General features: G+C 45.0%; 3 protein-coding genes; 2 read left to right on the top strand and 1 right to left on the bottom strand.

Moving 5' to 3' along the window:
• Positions 1-12,703: 12,703 nt before the first annotated feature.
• GSTUM_00001944001 (uncharacterized protein) lies at positions 12,704-15,065 on the top strand (the record flags this gene model as incomplete). XM_002839200.2 has 3 exons in its annotated part: positions 12,704-13,753; positions 13,922-14,317; positions 14,372-15,065. 3 exons carry the CDS (start codon positions 12,704-12,706, stop codon positions 14,531-14,533), a joined length of 1,608 nt encoding a protein of 535 aa, XP_002839246.1. The 3' UTR covers positions 14,534-15,065.
• A 127-nt stretch (positions 15,066-15,192) lies between these two features.
• On the bottom strand, positions 15,193-16,695 carry GSTUM_00001943001 (uncharacterized protein; the record flags this gene model as incomplete). The annotated part of the gene is made up of 1 exon (XM_002839199.1): positions 15,193-16,695. One exon carries the CDS (start codon positions 16,693-16,695, stop codon positions 15,193-15,195), a length of 1,503 nt encoding a protein of 500 aa, XP_002839245.1.
• A 208-nt stretch (positions 16,696-16,903) lies between these two features.
• On the top strand, positions 16,904-19,521 carry GSTUM_00001942001 (uncharacterized protein; the record flags this gene model as incomplete). XM_002839198.2 has 7 exons in its annotated part: positions 16,904-17,004; positions 17,074-17,092; positions 17,145-17,211; positions 17,267-17,316; positions 17,376-17,924; positions 17,988-18,045; positions 18,106-19,521. The coding sequence occupies 7 exons, from the start codon at positions 16,904-16,906 to the stop codon at positions 19,143-19,145; spliced, it is 1,884 nt and encodes a 627-aa protein (XP_002839244.1). The 3' UTR covers positions 19,146-19,521.
• Between the last annotated feature and the right edge of the window lie 6,010 nt (positions 19,522-25,531).

The following is a 25,531-nucleotide window of genomic DNA, read 5'->3' as shown; positions in this document are numbered from 1 at the left end:
CTGCTCAAGAGTAACATCTTTGCGTAGTTCGAAAGAATGCTTGGGGTTCTTCTCAAAGAGCCCTCAGGAAGCCATTCTCCAAGGAGCAAAGATAGTTCCATAGTGCGACCGAATTATTTCAGTGAGCAAAGGAGGAGTGGGATCTAATTCCACAGGAGTCCTTAGATAGGTAGATAGAAAAGATGCCTGAGAGACATGAGGCTCTACTAGATACAAATAGAGGTTATATAAAATGGTAGTATTGTTGGCTTGATATTTTCTATTTCTACTATCATGCATTTTTTAATTAAGTTTAGATCTTTTTTTTTTGTGGACAACTTTAGTGTTTGTTGTGGTGGTGTCATGGCCGGCAACTGTACGAGAACTTATTAGAGAGGACTGTACACAGGGCAACTAAGTTCACAAGCTACTCCTACTAGTACAGTCGTATCTGTTTAATAATTATATCCCTGCAGGGCACCCCCATCAAACTATCACTCCCTCATCCTACTACCTACTATGGCTCTCCCTCATTCTATCCAAGGAATGGAAGATCAGAATATGGAAATTTATGACCTGTATAAGTATACAGATATGGGGTATAATTAAATAGCAAAGGCTATTGGGGTCTGCAAGGCTACTGTTCAATAGGTAGTCACTACAGCTAAGACAAGAGGTAGAAATACCCATTATGCTTCCAAGTAAGGCCAACTGTCACGAACGTGGCTTAGCATGGAAAAGGATTTCAAGTGACACATGGTTATGAGTCAAAGGTATGTTATTGTTTTACGCATATAACTCATTCGGGTTATATGATTTGTTATTATGTCTGGGATTTGTGATGCTTTCGCACATGGCTCAAATATGAGTCATGGGACATGCACCTGACGAGTATGCCTTGCGAGTGTGCCTTGCGGGTAAGCCTTGCGCATATGATTTACGTTTCGCACATGACCTCATTATGAGGTCATGGGTTTCGCGCATATAACTCAGTCGAGTCATATGACTTGTTTATTGAGTTATGATTGGTTTATGAGTTTCACACATGACCTTACTATAAGGTCATGGGTTTTGAGCATGTGATCACTTTGGTCACAGGACTAGTTTGTTTTGATTTGGTTTTGCACATGTGACGACTTTAGGTCACATGATTAAAGGCGGGAAGAACACTATATAAGGAGGCCGAAGCGGCCGAGGAAGATAGGTTCTTCACGCTTTGTTCTAAGTACTTTTCCTACATATTACTTTAACGAATATAAAACACCTTTACGATGGTTATCTTTATTGCAACGTTATCGTTACGCCAAGGAAGGCGCCTTATGAAGAAGAGTGAGAGAAAGCTTACGATAGGCGTTCCCGATAGAAGACAAGGGTCTTGTACTATCGGTAACGTAGGCAGAGGCCTAAAGCTATCGTAAGACAAAGAAAGAAGAGGACAGGAAGAGAAGTATGGTTCCCCGTCGCCAAGTACTAACTATCTGAGAAGGGATCGTTACATTACAAAGCGTCACCTAGTGCGATGCCAAACGATACAAGACGGCATCCTTCAACCCAGATCGGGAAGGAGATATTGACATCGATGATCAAAATCTTAATCTAGGAGGATTCAGCGACGCCCTAGATCACGTCTCAGCAGAACCCTCGAGAGCAGCAAGCCCAGTAACCCCAGAGAAAGGATCACCAGTCGATAGCTCTCCTGCTGGAACACCACAACCCGAGAGAATGTCGGGATCCGCAGTACCTGAGCCACCGGCACCAGGAACCAGTATACTTGGAATGACTGAAAATCAGTTTCAGGCATTTCTTGCAGCCACGTGAAATACAGGGCAAGGAAATGTCCAACGACCAAAAGCAAAGGAGCCCGACACATACGAAGGAGCCGAAGATAAGCTACAAATATTCTTAGCGCAATGCGAGGGCTATTTTGCAGTTAAGGGATATGGAGATCACCATGATGAAATTAAGATTCCATAGGTGGAATCTCTACTCAGAGGACTCGCAGGACAATGGATCATGCCTTTCCAAGATGGAACGAAACAGAGGGAGTAGGTCACGTACGAAGAGTTCAAGGTGACACTCTTTGAACAATTTGGAGACCCCAACGCCAAAGAAACAGCAAGACGAAAGCTAGAAAAACTCCAGCAAGGAAAACAAACGTTCTCAGCATACTGGAACAAATGTCGACTATTGGAATACGAGGCTGAGTTTGATGATGCGACTCTCTACATCATCCTCCTGAGAAACTGCAGTGAGAGACTCCGAGAGGCATGGGGAATCTCTGACCTGCGCTATACGACAGCCGAACGGTTTGCAAGATGGGCAATCGACAAAGAAAGCAAATTAAACATGGTTCGAACCAACTCGGAAAATACTATAGCGTACAGAGTGGTCCAATCATCCAGGAACATGGACAGAACCTTCAAACCGCAAGCACCTGAAGGAGAAAGTGGAGCATTAACACCAGGCGAACCAATGGAGTTAGACAAGTCAAGAACAGGACCTGATCTGAATCTGTCTAAAGAAGAGTACGCCAGAAGGATGAATGGGAAATTATGCCTAAGGTATGGAAAAGGAGGGCATCGGATACAAGAATGCAGAAGCCGACCAGACAACGGATACTAGGGAAACAGAGATGCTGGAAATAACTGTTTCCAAAATCAGAAAAGGAGCAACATCTGCGAGATGATAGCAGAGGATTCACCAGCGGAAAACGAAGAGGGTCCCCAGTAAAAGGTGGTCTGGGAGACCCAAGATGTGGACCTGGAAAACCCATCAAATTAGCGAACTACTACACAGCACTACACATGCAAAGAAGGGAAGAAGATGGAGATCATGTGATGATCAAAACGAAGATATACAACAGAGAAAGAGATGGAACAACAATATATGCAATGCTCAACTCAGGGGCCACGGAAGACTTCATCGACAAAGAAATATGCGACAAATACGGCCTCCACACCAAACAAGCGAAGAAAGCAAAACAAGTCTACCTAGCGGATGGAAAGCCAAGCGCTATAGGTCCTATAACCCATAAGGCGACAGTACCTATGGACATTGACAGCCATAGGGAAACGGCAACCTTTCAAGTGGCAGATCTAAAGAACCATGAGATAGTCCTAGGGATGCCATGGTTAAGGAAGCATAACTCAACGATCGATTGGAACGAGAACAAGATGACATTTACAGGTGAACTATGTGCGACACAATGTCTCAACAGTTCACCTGTAGTCTACTCCACACCAATACGAGAAGCGGAAGAAGAAACTTTGCATGCAAAGTTTGCCGGGATGCGGCAGGACCAGATGGTCCGGATACAAAGACTAGACCAAGAGGCAAAAGTGCCTACCAATGGTTCCAAAGGGGCAGCAGGACATGACCTATATGCCAACGAAGGAATCAAGATACCGGTCAACGGGCAGGCAACAATAGCAACGGGAATAGCCATTGGACTCCCAGAAGGCACCTATGGACAAATAGCACCCCGCAGTGGTCTAACAGTCAAACACCGACTCATGACCATAGCAGGAGTAATCGACGTCGACTATACCGGTGAAATCAAAGTGGTCCTGGCTAACCTAGCTCAAGAGGACTACCAAGTCCAGAAAGGCGATCGAATCGCACAGTTGATAATCGAAAAAATCAACAAAGAAGATCTGCATGAAGTAGATCAACTGGAAGAAACCACGAGACGTGAATACGAGGGAATTGGAAGTACGGACCAAAACCAGCTCGATACAACAAAAAGAATTGAGATCAAAGAGATCACAGCACAAGCCTTTGGACGATATTATCAAAGAGGAGATACCACAGGAATTCTCAAATGGAAATACGAAGACGAGAAAGCAGTTCTAACAAAAATCAACATCAGTACAGAACTAGCAATCCAGGACAAGAAATACCAAAGCAAAAAGGGATGGAAAGAATTGGTTCCAAAAGAATATCACTAATTCACAAATCTATTCCAAGAAGAGGAAGCTACGGAGCTACCACCTCGAAGACCAGGAATCGACCACGAAATTCAGCTGGACAAAGACGAAAAAACGGGAAAAACAAAAGAAATTCCCTATAAAAAGTTATACCCCCTAGGGGAAGCAGAGCTCGAAGAGCTTAGGAAGTATATTGAGCAAAACCTAAAGAGAGGATGGATCCGAGACTCTTTCGCGTCAGGAGGATCTCCAATACTATTTGTCAAAAAGAAAGACGGAAAAATGAGACTCTGCGTGGACTACAGGGCCCTGAATTCAGTTACCAAGAAAGACCGATATCCAGTACCCTTGATTGGGGAAGCACTGGACAGACTACGATCAGCAAAATATTTCACCAAACTCGACATCAAAGACGCATACCACAATATACGCATTAAGGCAGGAGACGAATGGAAGACTACATTCGCCTCCAGATACAGAATGTTCGAATACTTAGTTATGCCTTTCGGGCTAACCAACGCACCGGCTTCATTCCAGAGATGGATCAACAGGGTACTTAATAAGTACCTCGACAGATGTTGCATCGTATACTTGGACGATGTACTCATATACTCGGAAAACATACAACAACACCGAAAAGATATCAGCAACATCATGGCGGCAATACAAGGATCAGGAATGAAGATCAAACCAACAAAATGCGAATTCCATAAGAAAGAAACAGAATACCTAGGATTTATCATCAATCGAAGTGGGGTCAAGGTTGACCCAGTTAAAACAGCAGCCATTTGGGATTGGGCCAAACCAAACAACAAAACAGATGTTCAGTGCTATATGGGATTCTGCAACTTTTATCGAAGGATCATAGAGGGATTTAGCTGGCTTTCAAAACCACTCTATAACCTTACGAAGAAAGACAAGAAATGGGAATGGGGAGAAAACGAACAAAAAGCATATGATGCAATACGAACACATCTAACATCAGCACCCATACTAGTTCATTTCGACCCAAACCGAAAGACAATGATCGAAACAGATGCCTCAAAATACGTATGCTCAGGCATACTATCGCAACAATGCGATGATGGAAAATGGAGGCCAGTGTCTTACCGATCCAAGACAATGACCCTGGCAGAGTGCAACTACGATGTTGCAAACAAAGAACTATTAGCAATAGTTCAAGCATTAAAAGAATGGAGGAGATACATTTCAAACAATGACCATTCAGTCTGAGTTCTAACCGACCACAAGAACCTGGTCCCATTCATGACCACGAAAGAATGGAACGACCGCCAGATAAGATGGATGGAGCAGCTTAGCAAATAAAACTTCAAAATCGAATACCGACCAGGAAAAGAGAGCGGAAAGCCAGATGCTCTCACAAGGATTGCAAGCGACAAACCACAAACGAAAGAAGACAAAAGGATCAAACAAAAAACAGAGACCCTATTACCAAAAACATACTTCGAGGCCATGGAGGTTATTCAATTCACATCGAAGGAGGAAAGAGGAATTGAGAACGCAAACGAGAAAGACAAGACAATCCAGGCAATAAGAGAAGCCTTGGAAGAAGGAAAAAAGGAGATGAAAGGAATTGCACTAGGGTTATGCCAATGGAAGGACGGAAATATGTGGTACAATGGAAAACAATGGATCCTGGAAGAAGAGGAGATAAGGACAGACATCATACGACAACACCATGATATCCGAACGGCAGGACACGGAGGAGCGGCTAAAACCATGGAATTCATCACGAGATCATTCTATTGGCCAGGACTGCGCGATGATGTCAAATGATATGTGAAAAACTGCGACATATGCCAGAGAACGAAAACGGCTAAACACGGACCATATGGATTACTAAAATCAAACGAAGTCCCCGAACAACCATGGGAAACAATTACTATGGATTTCATCACAAACCTACCAACATCGGAAAATTGCGATAGCATCTTGGTCGTGGTGGATCGCCTGACCAAAATGAGTCATTTCATTCCGGTTAGAATAGACATCAACATGAGGGATTTTATACAAACATTCTTCTGTGAGGTCTTCTGACTTCATGGCCTCCCAAAGAATATCATTACCGATCGAGGAACACTATTCACATCGGGACTATGGAAGAAAGTAACCTGAGAAATGGGAATACAAAACAGGATGAGCACAGCGTTCCACCCACAAACAGATAGACAAACGGAACGGGTAAACGCAATACTCGAACAATACTTAAGGGCCTATGTCAACTATCAGCAAGATGATTGGTACAAGCTGTTATCAATGGCCGAATTTGCATACAACAATGAAAAGCAAGAAACAATTAGCTCGACACCCTTCTTCGCGAATTACAGACAACATCCACTAAGTCAGACCACATATCATACGATTAATGATGTGATACCGGAGAAAGCAGATATGGGGAAACTACACGAAACCTTACAATACGAGATGAGTCAAGCACAACAATGGCAAAAAGAACAATACGATAAGCACCGAAGACCGGATCCAAACATACAACCGGGAGACATGGTATGGCTAATACCACACAATATCCATATGACACGACCATCAAAGAAACTGGACTGCAAGAAAATTAGACCCTTCAGGATATTGGAAAAAGTGGGCAGCCGAGCTTATAAACTCGACCTTCCCCCCTCAATGCGAATACACAATACATTCCACATCTCACTCCTCGAATTACACAACGACAATAAGTTTCCTTCACAAACACCTATTCCTCCCCTTCCGATCGAACTCGACGGAGAACCAGAATACGTGCTCGACGAAATAGTCGATTCCCGCTTCTTCCATGGTCACCTCCAATACCGAGCCAAGTGGACAAGATACTATCCTGAACACGATAAAACTTGGTACTTCGCACACAACTTCGAAAACGCACAAGATGCCATCTCAACCTTCCACCAGCGATACCCAGGCAAGCCCGGCCCAGGTGACGATCACGTTCAACCAAGACAAAAGCGAGGGAAAAACTCCCGCACCCTTGCAGCAACATGAGGGCTGGGGCGATAGCCCGCGCCAAACCACACCCACCAGCCCCGAATACTCATTCATGGGGCCAACCGACGAGGAACTTAAGGAAAGGGAACAACAAGTACTGCATAACGCCATGTCATGGACAGTATGCTACGATGATGGTTGCCAAACACACTTTGACGACAAAGAAGGCTCAGGATGGTTCCCGAGGGAATGTCGAAAGCGTGGCCCACACCCGGACCACGTTCTAAAGCATTGGCAACAATGCTTCAGAAATGGGTGCAGGATGCACAGGGCACAGAAAATATCTGCGGGATTCTACCTGCAGAAGGATGGGAGCAGAAAAGAGTTGGAAGGAGAAGATGCCAGAAAGGCATGGGCCGCGAGGACGCAGTGCAGAGGGAGGAGGGCCCAAAACTCGTCAGCAGACATGGAACCAGACGTGTGGAGCCTACATAGGCAGATCCGGGGACTCCAAGAACAACTGGGCCAAGCCGGGGCCACAATTTCGGCAAACGACAAAACGATCGAGGAGCTTAGACAGCTGAACGAAAATCAGCAGCACACGATCGAAATGGCGAACCTGACTCTGGAATCGGTGAGGGTCAGATGGAGGGAGGCAGACGATAGGTTCCACAAGCTGAGAAGGACCATGCACTCGGCAGGACGGGAACTATTAAAACTGGGAGAAAAGGCCTGAGGGGACTCAGGCTTAGAGGGAGGGGAGCTAATGTCACGAACGTAGCTTAGCATGGAAAAGGTTTTCACGTGACACATGGTTATGAGTCACAGGTATGTTATTGTTTTGCGCATATAACTCATTCGGGTTATATGATTTGTTATGTGTGGGATTTGTGATGCTTTCGCACATGGCTCAAATATGAGTCATGGGACATGCGCCTGACGAGTATGCCTTACGAGTGTGCCTTGCGGGTAAGCCTTGCACATATGATTTACGTTTCGCAAATGACCTCATTATGAGGTCATGGGTTTCACGCATATGACTCAGTCGAGTCATATAACTTGTTTATTGAGTTATGATTGGTTTATGAGTTTCACACATGACCTCACTATAAGGTCATGGGTTTTGAGCATGTGATCACTTTGGTCACATGACTAGTTTGTTTTGATTTGGTTTTGCACATGTGACCACTTTAGGTCACATGATTAAAGTCGGGAAGAACACTATATAAGGAGGCTGAAGCGGCCGAGGAAGATAGGTTCTTCACGCTTTGTTCTAAGTACTTTTCCTACTTATTACTTTAACAAATATAAAACACCTTTACGATGGTTATCTTTATTGCAACGTTATCGTTACGCCAAGGAAGGCACCTTACGAAGAAGAGTTAGAGAAAGCTTACGATAGGCATTTCCGATAGAAGACAAGGGTCTTGTACTATCGGTAACGTAGGCAGAGGCCTAAAGCTATCGTAAGACAAAGAAAGAAGAGGACAGGAAGAGAAGTATGGTTCCCCATCGCCAAGCACTAACTATCTGAGAAGGGATCGTTACACCAACCCACAAAGATTACTAATACCAAAAGAAGAGCAGTAGAGGCTATTATCGATACCGAGCCTCATTTAGTGCTATGCAAAATTACCTAAAAAGTAAATATTAATCTTGGCAAGACTACTATTGACAAAATCATTTCAGAAACTGGTTTTAAGCTTCTGATACTGAGGAAAAAGCATTTTTTAAAGGAAAGGACAGAAGGAGAAGAGAAAGGAATTTGATAGGAAAAGGAGGAACTGAGAGGAGTATGGAATTGAGTAGTTTTTGTTGATAAAGCTACTATCATCTATAATTCAAATCCTGTTGGGAGAAAGGTCAGAATAAGAGCTGGTGAAGAGCTGGATGAAAAAAACTTGAAGCCTAACTTTAAGTCAGGAAGGACTAGTATTAGTATCTATCCTGCAATAATGAAGGGTAGGAGGTCTGAGTTAATTCTTGTAAGAAAGAGGAGGGAGGAGGAAAGGACTAGTAAAAGAGATAGACTTGGCCTCAATTCCTACCAATATGCAACTGTGATCCACCAGCCATACCTTATTCCTTTTATAGAAAGTCTGAATAGACCTTCTGACAACATCTACCTAGTTGCAGACAATGCTTCCTGGCATGGTGGTGAGGAAAATCAAAAATTGCAGGCAGACTGTGGTTACAAAGAACTCACTTAGCCACCCAACTCTCCAGATCTCAATCCTATTGAGAATACCTAGGCACTACTCAAAAGAACCCTCAGAAAACAATTCTCCAGATGGGAAAGAAGGCCCCATAGTGCTGCTGAATTATTTCAGGCAGCAGAGGAGTAGTGGGATTTGATTCCCTACGAGACATTGGATACTTGGATAGAAAGAATGCCTGAGAGAATTCAGGCTGTTTTGGATGTAGATGGAGGTCATACAAAATGGTAATTGGATTTCTTTGAACCTTAGGTCATGTACTTTCATCTATTCCTTAATTGGCTTTGTATCTTGATTTTTTGTATGGTTGAATTCATTAAGTGTTGTGGTTGTGGTTGCCGGGCAGGGGTATAATTATTAAACGGACACAACTGTGTATCATTGTAAGCCAAGCCGGCTTCTGCTAAGCATATGTTAACTTTCCACCATGTACAAGGTTATGTGCTTTATTAACCGGGGCAGACAAGGATGTATTTGGCTGGTTAACCTCAAATAACTGTTCAATAACTTCTTGCCGGACTCTGTATCTCTCTATTTTTCCTCTTCTGGTTATCATACCTTAAAGGTCGAGAAAACCTTTCGGATACCATGGAAAACAGGGGGGGTACCATTATATTACCATTCTTGGCAAAAACATACTATCACAAGGTTTTACATTACAACAATCAACGAAATATTTACTCTAGCCTTAGTTCCCTCACTCTTTTTACCCTTCAAACTATCCAAAAATATTGTGAAAAATCCCATAAAAAATCAAGAACTACTTGAGACCCACTAATATTTTTCAGAATTTTCTCTAGCAATTTTTTTGGATTCTTGGCAGAAAAGATCACCAGGAACATACCATGTTTAAGCGAGGTCAGACTAATGTGATTCTGAGCGAAGGTTTCACTTTTTCGACGGTAAATTATATTTCTCGGTCAATGGTAACCGGAAGGATTTTTCGCCAAGAGCATGGTATTGAAAAGGTTCACCCTCTTCCTACCGGTTGACCTCTCTCTGCTATTATAGGCCTTAAGCTTGCCTTTTTACGCCGTAGCTAAAGCCTAAAAGTCTGGTATCGAGGCTTCGCTGAAGTCTTAATTTTGTTTATCCCCATGTTTTTTGGCGTCTTGTAGGTTACAATATGCGAAGCAGATGTATCTCATTTTTACCACCATTTGTGCTCTTGGCTTTGTATATTTTCCACTTTTATATATATATATAAAGGGAACACCCACAAGTACAGTACATCACTATCATACAAATCACAAAAAAGATAAACCACCACTCTGTTTCGTTTACGGTATTGAATGGGGGGGATATATCCTCCTTCCTCGCTCTTTTTGCTTTTAAAGCCTCTATCGATTCTATCGCTCGTTCTTTGGCGTGGGTCTGGAGGCCGTCTCTATTATTGTATTCCTTCCTCCCTCCTGCCTCTCTGCTCTGGAAGCCCTCCAGCAATTTTCTGATTTCTGCCATGACTACCGGCAGTAGGGTATGGTGATTCATCTCCATGCTGCCAGTTCAACAGCTCTTATCCCAGATACACTTGAGGAATAATTCCCTAGAACGTCACTGCAGTCACTTGATTTAATAGTCCTGTCTGACAACTTTCCCCACAATCTTCATCTCTTTTGGGTGATACCTAGTTGAAAGCGGTGGCCGTTGTTGTGCTTCCGAGGTAGCTTCCTACCAGAAATACTCGTACAATACGAACGAAGGCGGAGGGAGTAAGGAAAGAAAGGAAGGAGAGGAAGGGGAAAAAAAACATAAGTGAAAGAGGATAGAGATAGGATCTCGGTAATATTTTGGTTTCCATTTGGTCCTTTCCCTCCCTCCCTCGTCCCCCGTGACAGTCTTCTTGTCTTGCCAAATGACGCCGCTCTGACCATCTCTTCATCGTCCTCTAACATTTCCCTTTCTTTAGCTATACATACCCTTTTTCTCTTTGACATCTGCGTGTGGAAGGGAAAGGGAAAGGGGAAGGGGGAAAAAAGAATAATAAAAAAAAACTTCGGTATCGAGGTTTTCGTCTGTCGGCCAAACTCCCCAGATATTCAGCAGCCAGCCAGTCCAGTGCGTCATCATCAATCAGTACCCTCTTTGGGTCTTTTGTCCTTCCTTCTCCGCTTGGTATTTTCCATACAAAGTACGCGGGTGCCCACTTCTCCTCACTGCCTCCTGGTGGTGCTGGTGTTGTCTGGGCGAAACCCCCCTTCGGTCAGAATCGCTCACTCACTTCCCACTACGCTTCGCTTCCATCGCCATTATCTCACCCAGCAACAAACCCCTCCCTACTACCTACCAAAACGGTTTCTATATCCTCTTCCTTCCCCTCTAACCGGCCCTCCTACCTTCGCCCTCTCCTCTAGCGCCAAACAAAAAGCCATCACTTCGCCAAACCCGTCGTCGCGTGCCTTTGCTTGCCTGCAGGACGCACGACTGGCAGCAGTCACTCAATCTATTCCTCCCTTCCCTCCTCCGTGCCGCAGAATTCGCATCACCCTTCCTCTTGTCAATATTACATAACCTCCTGCGCCAGCACTCGGCAACATCACGTCTTCTCCCATCATGGATCTTGACTTTGTGTTAAACCCCGGTACGCCGCAGTCATCGTCTGCACCATCAGCTCGGCTTCCTCCGCAGAATCGTAATTCTAACCATTCTCACCCTCGACCAGCGCCTCCGCCCTTACAATCTCCACAAACTTCCTTCCATCCTGGAGCGTATTCGCATCCCCAATCGCAACCTCGCTCACCTTATCATCCTTCTCCAACCTCAGCTACTCGGCAGTTCCCCCCCCCTCCACCACCCTCTCCACACGCGCAACAACAGCATCATCATCGCCAGCAACAAGGTTATGGTCAATCGCCATCGACTCCTCACCCGCTGAGTGCAGCTTCTAGACATAGTGCTACACCAACAAGCTCTGTGTCTACATCCTCTCAAAATCACTTTCCTCCTCCAGGCCAGCATCCTCAATACGCCCACTCTCAGCATCAGCAACAGCAAATACCACAACCACATCAGCAGCACCAACAGCACCAACAGCATCATAACCAAATACAACCTCCACCATCACCTCACCATTATCATTCCCCCCATCAGCAGCACCCGCATCCCCATTCAGGGTTCCCACGTCAATCTCCTCTGGCTTCGCCAATTGGGGGGAGGCCTCCTCTGGCGCATCCGTTAAGTAACAGTGCCACAGAAAGATCTACACCAACGATTACACCACCAGTACCTAGAGATCAACGGGATAAAGAAAGGGAAAGGGAGAGGGAGAGGGCCCGGGAGAATAGGGAGAGAGTGGAAAGGGAAAGAATCGAGAGAGAGAGGAGCGAAAGGGCTGAGAGGGAAAGGGAACAATGGGAAAGGGAACAGCGAGATAGGGATGGTGAAAGAGAGCGAGAGCGAGAGAGAAGAGAGAGGGAGATAGACATAAGTGTTAGTCCAAAGACGAAACTGCCTCCCTATTTGCCAGCGGAAGATCCTACGCCGGATAGTGGTGCTGCGCCAAAGGAGGAATTTGGGTATGTAGGATCAAGGCCTAATTCGCAGCATCTTCCTGACGGGCATAGCGGTTGTGCGAGGCGTGATTCCTCGGTTGTGACGACCCCGAGTCAAGAGCGGAGAAGTGTCGACATGATGGACCTGGACGGGGGATCAGGCGTAACCCCAGGACCTGTTTTGGGCCCTGGACAAAAATGGGGAAGCCCCGTTATGGAACGAGCGAAACCTAATGGTACTATAAGCGTCGATAGCAGGGATAGCCAAGGTTCACACCACCTGGCACCACAACAACAACAACCACAACCTACTCAACTGCCATCCACTTCCAACAGCAATAGCAATCTTTCCCAGCAACCTTCCTCCCAACCTTCTTCGGGCGCGTCTTCGCAAAGAACATCGACCGTTTCTCCTAGCAACAAAGAGCAGCCTCATCCACCACCCTCTACATTAACTCCCCAGACGAAAAAGTCGACCCCGACCCCTACGAATATCAGCCCTCGGCATCCCCCGCCCCAGCCGTCATCGAGTCCAAAGGGTGCGCATCAGTTGGGTCCACCGCCCACGCCATCTCAGAATCAAGCGATCGTGGAGGGAGGTACCAGCAGTAGTCCCGGGTCGTCCGGGCCTCCCAAGAAAAGAGCTCGAAGAGATGAGGCTCCGATCTGGGCGAGAAAAGCTAGTCGGAGTTCTAGTAGTAGCCCCGTATTGGCGAATAGGAGACAACCAAGCAGCGCAAACCAGCACCAACCTCCTCTGCAACAGCAGCCGCCGCCGCTTCCGCCACCGCCTCCACAACAGCACCAGAAACCTCCTCCGGCAAGCGGATTTACCCCCCGTTTTGTTCCGTGCTTTGGGGCCTGGGAGCCTTCCATATGCAACACGGAACCTTATGAAGAGTTGACAAGGGAGGTTGCGAACTTCTTGTTCAACCAAGTTGTGTGTCAAAACGATCCAGCACTCACTTCGTCAGGGGGAGATGGTCCAGTTGTCATGATTGAGATTGAAGCCAAGATTGGTCATTTGATTGACAAGGAACGAGGCGAGAGATTGAAACTTCCGGTCGTCACGGAAACAGTACTGAATGTTGATGAACCAGGATGGAAAATCCAATTCAAGAGTAGCATGACTGAGGTAATATTATTATTCATTTATTTGTTTTCATCCACTCCTACACGTGGTGCAGTTTTATATTTGCATTTTGTTGCTGTCTAGGGATTGCTACGGGGACTGACTGCATCGTAGGCACAACACAAGCGCCTCAACTTATTCCTCAACCTACAATTCAGCGAATCCAAAGGACTCCCTCCCCCCGGCATGCCCCCATCCCCATCATCCGAGCACCCGAATGAGAATTCCCGACCGCCTGCAGGGCCCCAGCGTATCCCAATGGACTACGTGCACACCCGTGAGAGGGATACCTTTTTCGAGCTCCCGCCGGACAAGTTTCAAGCACTCCCCAATATCCTGCGCTCATATATGCGACACAAACCCAAAGTACGTGTGACAATTGACCAGAAGACCGGAAAGGTTATCAACAAGATTATCAAGACAAGAATCGCAGATCTCAACGTCTATTCACCAAAGACCGCATTTGATTGGCGGGTTAGCGCGAATATCGAAATGCCATACCCGGGCGACATCGATGGGTTACAGCCTTCAAGTGATAGGGGCGGCGGAGACAGGAACAAGGATAGGCTAAGCTACCGGCATTTAGCCTACCAAATCGATCTCACTCAAGTTACGGATGTAAGTTTTGTATTCTCTAATTATGTGTTGTAATGTTTGCTAACAAGACGTTAGAATACTGCGAGGAAGGAACACGAGCTTGAGGTTGAAGTGTCTGGGCAGGAAATCATAAGACACGGAAACCTTGCAAGGGAGAAAAAGCCGAATGCTTACGAGTATCTGGTTCGTGGGTTCGTGGATAACGTCCGAGTTCTCATCAGGGCTATTGAGCCGTAATGCCGTTGATAGATCGGAAAGGATAATCATATTGGCGGATTACTTTTTCTCTCTCTTTTGTCCCTCATTCCACGGCTTCAAGCTTCTCGGGGAGCTTTCACTGTACACAATTTTTTTTGTTCACCTTCTCCTTACTTTCATTCTTCCCCCCGCTGCTTGCTCGGAGTGACCCATGGGGTCCCTTTCTTTATACTCGCTAGTGCAAATTTGCCTGTTTTTTTTCATTTCTCTTTTCACAACCGCTTGTATTGTACTATTCTGGTGACATTTCTTTGGTGTACACTGCCTTTTTCTATCTCTCCGTTCCTGCTCCGATAATTTCCTTTTCCAAACACGAAAAAAGCCAAAAAGTTCTCAATTGCTGCGGTTTAAGGGAAGGATATTGTTAGCATTATGATATCCTCAAGTTTTTCCTTTTCTTCCGTTTTTCTTTTCTCCTTTCGTCATACCTCTTTCATACTATTCTTTTCCATTTCCTTGTTCCTGATCGTGTCTATAACTAAGTAGGGCGGTGGAATTCTGATTTCCGTGATATAGTCGCTGCCCCCCCCCATTTTTCTATATGATAGGTATACACAGCGCATTTTTTTCTCCTGGGCCCGCGAAAAAGCCCATTGCCTATGTACACCCCCTCCCCTTCTGAACATAATCTCAACCCATCACTCATGCTCCTCCTCTTCAGCCCCTCCAACAATACTCTCCCAAACCCCCCTCCAGAGTCCTTCCTTATGCACCATAGCCAGCCCCATAACGACCGGCAAATGCCAAACACTCGCCCAGAACAACCTCTTAGCATTGCCCCCTTCGCCACCCTTACTGTAAAACGCCCAGGCCTCCCGCACCAGCCATCCATTCACAGCACTACTGTCCACCAAAAACCCCACGTCTGTAACGCCGGTAGCCCACAGTCCGAAGCAGATGGGGAAGAGCAATAGAGAGTAGCGTAAGGCCACGCGGGCGTTGAGGGCAGGGTACTTCCAGACCATCATCTGGTATCCCACTCGCCTGTACTCGTCTCTGATTCCCCAGGATAGGGAATTAAAGTGCGGGAACTGCCAGGCGAAGAGGAGGCCAGCCAGCAGCCAGCCCCCAGAATGCGACAGTGTAGAAGACCATGTCGAGTCCACACCCTGAACGTTCCCAGCCGCCGCGGCCCATCCCATCAACGGTGGAATTCCACCGACAATCGCTCCAACCCACGTATTTACCACGGAAATTCGCTTGAGCGGGGTATACACGCCGGCGTACAGCACGATATTGATCCCTCCGAGGGCGGCGACGGCGGGGTTCACGCCGAGGTACAAGCTGCCAACGCCTAGCAAGCCCGTGGCGGCGGCGAATACGAGCGCTTGTCGCGGGGTGAGCAGTCCGCGGACTAGTGGCCGGTTGCGCGTGCGGGACATTTGCCGGTCGTAGGTGGGTTCAAGGTACATATTGAATGCGTTCGCGCTGGAGGAGCTGAGTGCCGTGCCGACAGTCAGGAATGTAAGCGTTAGCGCAGAAAGGGTTGGGACGTCGGAAAGGAGCGGGTCAACGGGGAAGAGGGCGTATGGCGCCATGGCTGATAACACGATGAGCGCTGTTAGACGAGGTTTTGTTAGCGCAAGGTAGGAGTACAAAGCTCGTTTCCAGGAACTGGTCTGCTGAGAGGATGTGGTGGATAGTAATGACGATGCGTCTGGCGGAAGCTGCATTGCTGTGACTGCAGTGGACTGATTGGCACCTGCTGTGGTGGTGTGGGGAGAGAGAACCCCCTCGCAGAGTTTCTGCTGCCGCTGGCGCCGGCGGTGGGGTAGCAGGGCCGGTTCTCTCATCGGCGTTGTTGACCCGTCTCGCGTATGCGTGTGCTTGCCGCTGTCACCGGCATCTGCTCGTAGGTAGCCGTTTGAAAAGAAGTATTGGGAATGCCATTTTGGTCGGCTCCGCGGGAGGAGCGAGGGGACGTGTAGGGAGACGGCATCGAGTGACCGGAGTGGGTGGAGTGTTGATGAGAATGGTCGGCGGGTGTAAGTTGTTAATCTCCGTAGACAGTGGGAGCAAATTGTTGGTGGGGGTAATACTTGGGGGAGGAGAAGAAGCATTGCATTGCTGGCTGAGGAGTTGCGATTGGTGAGGGGGCGGGGAAGAGCCAAGGGGGAGGCTACTGCATTTGGGGAGTACATTCTGGTGGTGGGGGGAATTACATCAGGATCTGATTAGACAACATCTGATATTATTACAAGTGTCATACCAGTAAGGATTGCCCAAATTAAATTTACGTCACGCGAGGATAGCATTTAAAGACGCGACTTCCTTTCTGCTTTGTTGAACCCGCGTTGCGGGCTGATTCGCCTTTCGTTACTTGTAAGAGATCACGGATCCGAAGAAATTATGGAAGAGCCGATTGAAAGAAAGTCTAAATATACCTACAGGCACCTTGGCCAGCTTTTGAGATATTCTGTTGATACGCCGTTGAGGGTTATTGCTCATATGTTCGCTTCTTCTTTGTCTTCCTGCTGGTACACTCTACTGGGGCAGTTTGGCTAATCCTTGTCGGGTAGTGATCTCGATGCATTCTATGTGGGTTATACTGCTGATTACACCGAGAGACCTACTAAACTCGAGATCGTAGGCGCAGTGTGAAATGAAGAGACTCGGAACAGACGAAAATACCCCACTTGCAGTCCAGCAATGGCAGAGTAAGCAATCATCCCCCTCGCTATTTTAACCACGACTAATATACCTACCTCATAGGTCTAATCGCTGTAAACTACCCAGCAAGAGAATTCAATGTCAGCCGTCACGTATGAATGCCTCACCTAACCTCACTCCCATATACCCAAACTTACGTTTACAAACCCAGTCGACAGCTGTCGACGCCCTAAAGGTCTGCCCGCAACTCAAACTCGTGCACGTAGCAACCTGGCGCTCCGGCGACGAACACTGGGGTTACCGTGAGAACCCGGACATCGTCACCTGTAAGGCATGCCTGGACCCATACCGTATCGAGTCGAAGAAGATCATGTCCATATTTCGCGCTGCATGTCTGCGGGTCGAGAAGGCTTCTATCGATGAGTCGTTCTTGGACCTGTCTGTAATGGTGCACGAGCGGTTGTTGAAGCGGTTTCCCGTGCTCATACTCCCGCCGCCGCACAATGATCCTGCGGAGAAGTTGCCGTTGCCGCCGGAGGGTCTGGAGATTAAGTGGGCCAGGTCGCACCTTTTGGAGTTGGCAGAGGACTGTGACGAGCAGCTGGATTGGGATGATGTTGGGATGGGGGTTGCGGCGGAAATTGTCGAAGAGGTTAGGACGAGTGTGAGAAAGGAGTTGGGATACACATGCTCTGCCGGGATTGCACAGAATAAGCTGTTGGCAAAACTAGGGAGTGGGTATAAAAAGCCGAATCAGCAGGTACATACTTGAGTATGAGTGGCGCCCTTAGTGAATAGGCAATTTCTCGTGCTGACGATCCAGACTATTGTTAGAATTAGGGCTGCACAGCGGTTTTTGAACACCTTCAAGTTTACCAAACGTATGAAATTGTGTATGGAATCAACGCTACCATTTATGCTGATTTGGAGGGAGTACGTAGTCAGGAACCTAGGGGGCAAATTAGGAGAGAGGATCTCTGAAGAATTCGGGACCGAAGAGCTCTCCTCTCTCCTGGACACTCCTCTACAAGCATTGCAACTCAAACTAAATGATGACACCGCTACCTGGGTCTACAACATAATCCGTGGGATCGACAAGTCGGAAGTCAACCCCCGAACCCTCATCAAATCCATGCTCTCCGCAAAGTCGTTTAGACCATACATTACTACTGCCGATGCGGGGTCTAAATGGCTCACCATCTTCATTTCCGACATATATTCCCGAATGGAAGAGGAAGGGGTTATGGAGGGTAAACGAAGACCGAAGACTATGACACTAAATTATCGAAGTTCGGGCGGTGCAGGTAAAGGCCGTTCAGTTTCTATACGGGAAGTGACAAAACCAGCCCTAACAGCAGTGGCACAAGATCTGTTGAAGGGTGTTGTGGATGATACCAGGGCTTGGCCGTGCGCTATGCTTAGTTTAGCCGTCTCAGGGTTCGAAGAACGCGAGGTAGGAAACCTAGGAATTAGGAGATTTCTGGTTAGCGGTGACGCAGCGAAAGACAGAAATTCCCCCAAGTCTGAACTTAGTGGTGTTGTAGAGCGAGAGCCAAAAAGAAGGAGGGTAGCTGAGGATACTGGGCGATTCTTCACGAAGGAGCTAGCGACCCACAGCGAGACTCCAAACCCGGAAGACACGCTTCCAGAAGATGCTATCTTGGATCCCGAAACAGAGGAGGCTCTCGATAACCCGCCGTCATTTCCACTACCTGTAGCAGCGACTCCGAGGGATCGCCCGATGTTTTTGTGCGACCGCTGCAAGACCTCCCTTCCCTTCGAAGACCAGGAGGAGCACCAAGACTGGCATTTTGCAAAAGACCTCGCGCGAGAGGACCGAACGGAGGTCATGAAACGGATTGTTTCGCCTGCACCACCGAGCTCTTCTAGGAAGCCCAGGAAAGGCAGTGGGAGTGGGAATGGTAAGAAGGGCGGTGGTGGGTCGGAGAAAGGGCAGAGGAAGTTGATTTTCCGGAAGTGATTTCATGGCGTATCACTCGGCATAATGGGTGGGGGTTTGTGTTGAATTTCTGCTTAATGTCTTCCATTGTTCTCAACAACGGCTTTGTCTAAAGCGTTTTCTTTCTATATCGCTCTATGCTATTGGGAAGTATCATTTGTGGTGGTGAGACATGGTCTATTGGGTATTGGGCGGCTATTTCGTATTGGCTAGCCTTCATTGCGCTCTCCAGGCTTGGAGGCGTATACTTTGTTGGGACTCATGATGCGTTTGGGCTGAAGGCAGGAAACCAGTTACTTCCCATGAAGTATGAGGTCACTTTTGTTCTCTATATATGTTCGGTCCTTTGGTCCTTTCTTTGGTTGATAAGTAAGAATGACACCGCGAGTTGAAGTCGTGCAAAGTCTCTACCGTTTCGCTTCGCATATTGGTGCATATTTCAACAGTTTGGTATTTGGAAATGGAATGCTTGGGACCCGTGGTGGATAGAAGTGGTAGAGCTGCATTCCTTGGGGCTTGGGCTTTTTTTCCTGGGTATGATAACTGATAGATCTATTCTCAGTATGAGTTGTTGGTTTAACCGTGGTAGGATTGTGACCCAGTGATTGGTTTTATCATAATCCATCGCGTGGCATCCCGAAGTGTACTTAGGGTGTGCGCAAAAGTCTGTCGAACTTTCCATTTATAGACTTCAAATCATTTATTTGTTACTAACAGAAGGTACCGCCGACTTGGCATGCCACCCCCCCACAGCATTATGTCCAAGTGGCAAGCCAACACCCCACCTCGGCCTCGACCACAGCACCTCTGGTTCGGTACCAACCAATGAATCCGTAGCAGGATACCAGTACAGTGCCAGACAACCAAAATCGCCACCGGAAGAACACGAAAACCGACCCTCCTCGCATATATGATAGCAACACAACAGGTCAGATATTGCTTAATCCTTCTATAAATCTTTAGATATGTAGCTTTTAAAGAGATATACAGAAGGATTTAATGGGAAACAAGAAATTGAAGGCTAGAACTTGTTTTGAAGATAGAGACATTTGTGTGGAGACAGGGAGAATTAACCGACGATAATTGTACAAATGTTGTCAAGAATTGACATACGAGTGATATTTCATGATTGCTGGACATGAGACATATGAATTATGAGACAAAAGAATCACGACTGGGGATAATTTAAAGGGGTATTGGTGCAGAATCTTCCATTCCTGATCAACAGTTAACAGAGATATCACGATGTTGTCAAGCAACAAGGGCAAAGTACAACTAGCAGTAGCTTAGAAGTTGAAACAGGTATGTAGTATTAATTTCGATAAATAGCTTATGGTGGATCTTTCCTTTGATCCTTAAGTGCTAAACTCGATTGATTTCTTTGGTCAATACTCGGAGGCCGAAAGCAGGAGTGGTTCGGAGAGTGATATGACTTTAATATCAAGTGAAAATGAGGAGAACCAAGTAGGGGTGGATTTAAATGAAAAAATGAAATGGAAAAGCGATACGGATAGGGGTTTAAGAGGGGGATATGTTGCAGGGTCTTGATCAGCAATATAGAATCAGCAGGAGAGACTAAAAAATATGGACAAGGAGGTGAAAGAGACGTATAATATTGAAGAACTATGGAAGTGGCAAAGAGATATAGGTAATTAAAGTCCACCTACATTCTCTGGGGGTGTCTACTCTCACAGCTAGAATATTAGTAAAATTAATAATAACAGAATTTCAGCAATGCAGTTGGACAAGATACAAATGAAGCTATTTGATGTATCTGCAAGGGGGGTGGAAATGACAAGCAAGAGGGAAACGGACTGGAATGAGAGAACCGATACCTTGAATAAGCTAGAATGCTTACTACAAAGAAAGAGTGATCAGGTAGTACAATTTGGGAATGGTGGCCTAAAGGGTCACTTACTAAAGAGATATGAGACGTACATGCATTTTGACTAGCACAAAAAAAAACACCAGATAGGAATCGCAAGGCAGTAGCTCTTGGTATTGTGTACACCTTCAGAAGAGGTGAGTATACTGCACGATGAATTATTAAGTGGGAGCGAGCATAGATAGTGAGTACTACAATTCCAGCTGCTGAAAGCTATGGGAATAATAGACAAAAGAGATAAGCTTTAGAATTACTCTTTTGTGATAAGAGGTTGTAATTGGCAATTTGGGACCATATATCAAGTGTTAAGAATGGTAAGCTATTGAAATTAATAGGGTGTCTGAGAAACTAGCAAGTCTCAGGCTGTTTATATAGTTGATAGCTATAAAGAAAAAAGTTATGATTGAGCTGATTTGAATGTCTTTGATTAGGAATTACTTCACAGAAGTTAGCAAAGTTTGTACAGGAGCATATTAGAAACTGTGCTCCTCAGGCCTCAATCGATATATCCTATTCAGATGCCTATACGGAGGAAAGCACACAGATGCTGATGCCTATCCAGCCTAGTAATAGTACACCAGATAGAGCATACTCAACAATACCTTATCTTGGCTCTATTTTTTTGGTTACTCTGATTCAAAATGACCATCCAGATGAAATACTACTATGGCACCGCGGTGTATTAGCTAGGACTATACAGTGCTGGTTAAGAAAACCTGGCATTAACTGGTGAGATATTAAATAGAGTGTGTATACTAATAGTCATGAAAGGGAAAATGTATGCTACTACTTGAAGTAGTTTATAGAGTGGCTGGAGTTCTACTGTCCTGGGGTGGTAGAATTCAATAAAGATAGATCAATTATGGATAAAAACTACCCTGCTGGCATAATAGTAAATTCCATGAATCCTGATATGCTTTCACTAATTTTAATTATGCATGACGAGTCAATTTTTCAATCGAATGATTGCAACCAGTAGGCTAGGATACATAAGAGCCACCACTTTATTTGCCCAAAAGGAAGAGGTCAAGGGATAATGGTATCTGATTTCTTACTTCAATGCTCTTACTTGACTGCCTCCTCAATTTCACTAGCAATGTGGACAGAGCTAGCCTTCCAGAACATGCTAGTATTCTCTTTGAGTATGGAAGAGAGGCAGGACATTAGGAGCGTAAAGATTTAGTAGAACAATTAACTAAAATTGCTATTCCAATAGCAGAAGCAGTCTATCCCGGCTATCAGTTTTATTTTTGTTCAATAACTCTTCTAATCATGGTCTATTCATGCAAGATGCCTTAAGGGCACAAAACCTCAATCTCATACTGGGAGGTGAGCAAGCATTCTTAATAAATGGCTACTACATAAATCAGAATGGCATGAAAACAAGTCAAACTATGTGGGATCCTAAGGCTATAGATGGAACATTGGAGACATTAGAGAGTTATTCAGCAATGGGGGTTACTGGCAACTTGGAAGAAATTAAGGGGGGAGCATCAGGACTAGAGGGATATAGTAGACAAAGTGAGAGAATATCTACCTAAAATAGCTAGGCTGGGTTGATATTGGATGGTTCCAGGCAAGGAAATATAGGGCTAGCAATATTTGTACCTCTGGAAAGGGTATAAAAAGGCCTACAACAAGTGCTAGAGAAGAGGGGTCTTTGGCCAGTAGCTGGACTACGTCTTGAGTGCCCGAAGAATCTTTGTGAAAAGTGCTCGGCTGTGAAAAACTACCGTCTCTGTGTCAGGAGGAATAAATGCCCAGAATACAAGAAAAGATTTGCTCTGGTCCTTGCTCCCGGAGGAGAAAGTACGATGAGTGCAAGTATCGCCGTACTTGCCAAGAGTTTACAACTTGAGAGCATTGTACTCGTTGCACTGAATATGGAAGCTGCAGGCACTGTGTTACTTGTTCAAATATGCCTACTTAGTGTATCTCTAAAGGTACTCTACCTCCTTACCTAAACCATTCAAATGTTGAATCTACTTTTTGCTCATTTACTACAAAACCTGTAGAGTGCTGTGCACTGCAGCTTTTAAGAAACCAGCCTGACTTTCAAGCCCAGGTTGGTATGCTTATAGAAGTAATTCATGGCCAGAGTCATCGGGTTAACTTTGGTTGACTTTTATCCACTATTTCATTATGAGTTAAATTAGATAGAGTACCACGAGGGTATGGTCAAGTGCTATACACGAGATAATTACAAATACTCGAACAATGCAGCTCTTGCTTCCATTCTAAATTCTCCAATACATGCCTTTTACCACAAGTCTTTAAGATGTCTACAGACCTATCAGGACAATATTGATTTTGCTACTCTGGAGTACTCTCAGTATTTGAAATTTTACAAGTCCTATAAGTGAACATATGTTTTCTTACTGATAATATGCAATAGTTACTTTATTTGCTCTGTTTTTATTTAGATTTTCTTTCTTTCTTCATTTTTCTTGTGTCTTCTATTCTCTCTTCGTTTATTTTTAGGCTTTTATGCAGTTGGTATGTACCGGATATGCGATTTATATCATGAATATAACCACTATAATCTCCTAACTCTTGAGCGGTGTAAAACAGTAAAATTCACAGCTAAACACACAGATACTATTATAAGAAATACTATACCATAATAGAATAGGCTAAAAAGTAGAGAAGCAATATCAGGCATTCAATAATGATACAAAAGTTTAACCAAGTCTGGCGATTAACACAATGCCACAATTGAAGCAATTCTGAACAACTTTGTCTACAATTTCAACTAACCATACTATTTGAAAAAAATCAACCCATATGAGAACATGTATGCCAAAGCTCTGACAATCTGGAGTGGTCTTGATCAGTCAACTACCATATACTTCTCTCAGTCCACCTCAAGATCACCTAGATCAGCTGCTATTGCCATGGGAGAATGCCTCTGTAGATGTGGATATAGTACGAATATTCGAGTTGTTTTGGGATAACGAGGTAATTGATGTGGCTGTTGAGGGAGCTAACCGGTATCCAGATGCAAAAGGTGCCGGGAAATGGTCTGCAGATGGAAGCGTCTTTGGTCGTCCATAGAAGAAGGTAATTGGAGGTAAAATTAAGAACTTTATAGCTATTTTAATATATATGGGAGCAAAGGGAGGAAGTGTGATTGGGCCAGGGAGCTTTTGGAATCGAAGAGAAAATACAAGATCAATCTTTTGAGCATTATCATTTAAGCACTTTAGTCAAATTAAAAGATATCTTCATATATCGGATCCACAGCTACAACTTACTCACTCTGAGTGGTTTCAGAAACTAGAGCTTCTAAATACAATGATTCCATCCTGGTGTCAGCAGTACTACCTACAAGCATCAAATGTAACAATTGAGGAAATGATAATTCGGTTTGGTGGTCATAGCCATTATATATACTGTATGTCTAGTAAGCCAATTACTAAAGACTATAAGGTGTTTGCACTATGCAATACTGGATATACCTATAGTTTGATTTTTGCCTCCCAGCTAAATTCCTTTGTTGGACTTGTTCTTCAAGAAGACCTTACTCCAACAGACCTCATAGTATTTCAGCTTGCCTCTTCCATTCCATCAACCCCAGAGCTACATTTTAATCTTTATATGAATAACTATTTTCCCTTGCAGCAACTTTTTAAAACACTTAGAACTAGGAGGATTGGTACATGTGGTACTACATGGGTAAATTCTGGAGCATTTCCACCAGAGTCACATGATTGTAAAAATATCCCCCGGAATGAGATATCAGGTAAACCTGTGGAGTACAATGGAATGGTACTGGGAATTCAGTAGCAGTATAACCAGGCGGTATATTTTTTAACAATAATTCACACATTTCACAAGTAGGTCACTATAAAACAGAACAAACCACACTTGACGAGCAGTAATGGGCTCGCTATTTGGCAAGTATTTGGCCCAGCTGAGTGATGGAAAGTCCCTATTCCAGTTATTACCAATGACTATAACAGGTATAAAGTAGCTGTTGATGTGGCTGATCAATACCAAAATGTTAGGTGAAGACAATCTGATTGACTTCAGAATTGTCTAGGCTAATTGAAATTCGTTTCTGTAGACGGAGATTGTCTAGGAAAGTTCGGGTTCACTCTTTTTGTTTATGACTACTAAGAGTAAAGTAAATTCGGTAAAGTAAAATAGAATTGTAGAAACAATATTATATTGTTAAGATCTCTTCTCTATTGCATGATGATGTTTAAAGCTTGGGAGGCACTTCGATATTTATATTCCACATCTCAGTGTTTGCGAACTACATCTATTTATCATACCACTATTTACCTTTCTGATTATAACTTGCAATGTCAGGTATTCTTGAATAGTGCAAACAGCTGGAGACTCTGAAAATCACCATACCCTCTTTACTAATTATGATATAACTAACTAAGAACTATACTGTTCCCAATAGTAGTTATCCAATCTTTAGAGTCTTTAGACTTGTAGCCTAGTTCTCAAGTTGAACTGAGTTGGCTCTATTTGTCTTCATTATTGATGAAATGATCAGTTTCATTTGCGG

The sequence above is a fragment of the Tuber melanosporum genome, assembly GCF_000151645.1.
Source record: "Tuber melanosporum whole genome shotgun sequence assembly, scaffold_318, strain Mel28".
NCBI lineage: Eukaryota > Fungi > Ascomycota > Pezizomycetes > Pezizales > Tuberaceae > Tuber > Tuber melanosporum.
Note: the sequence above shows the minus strand (reverse complement) of the source record. Positions and strands in the feature narration are given on the sequence as shown.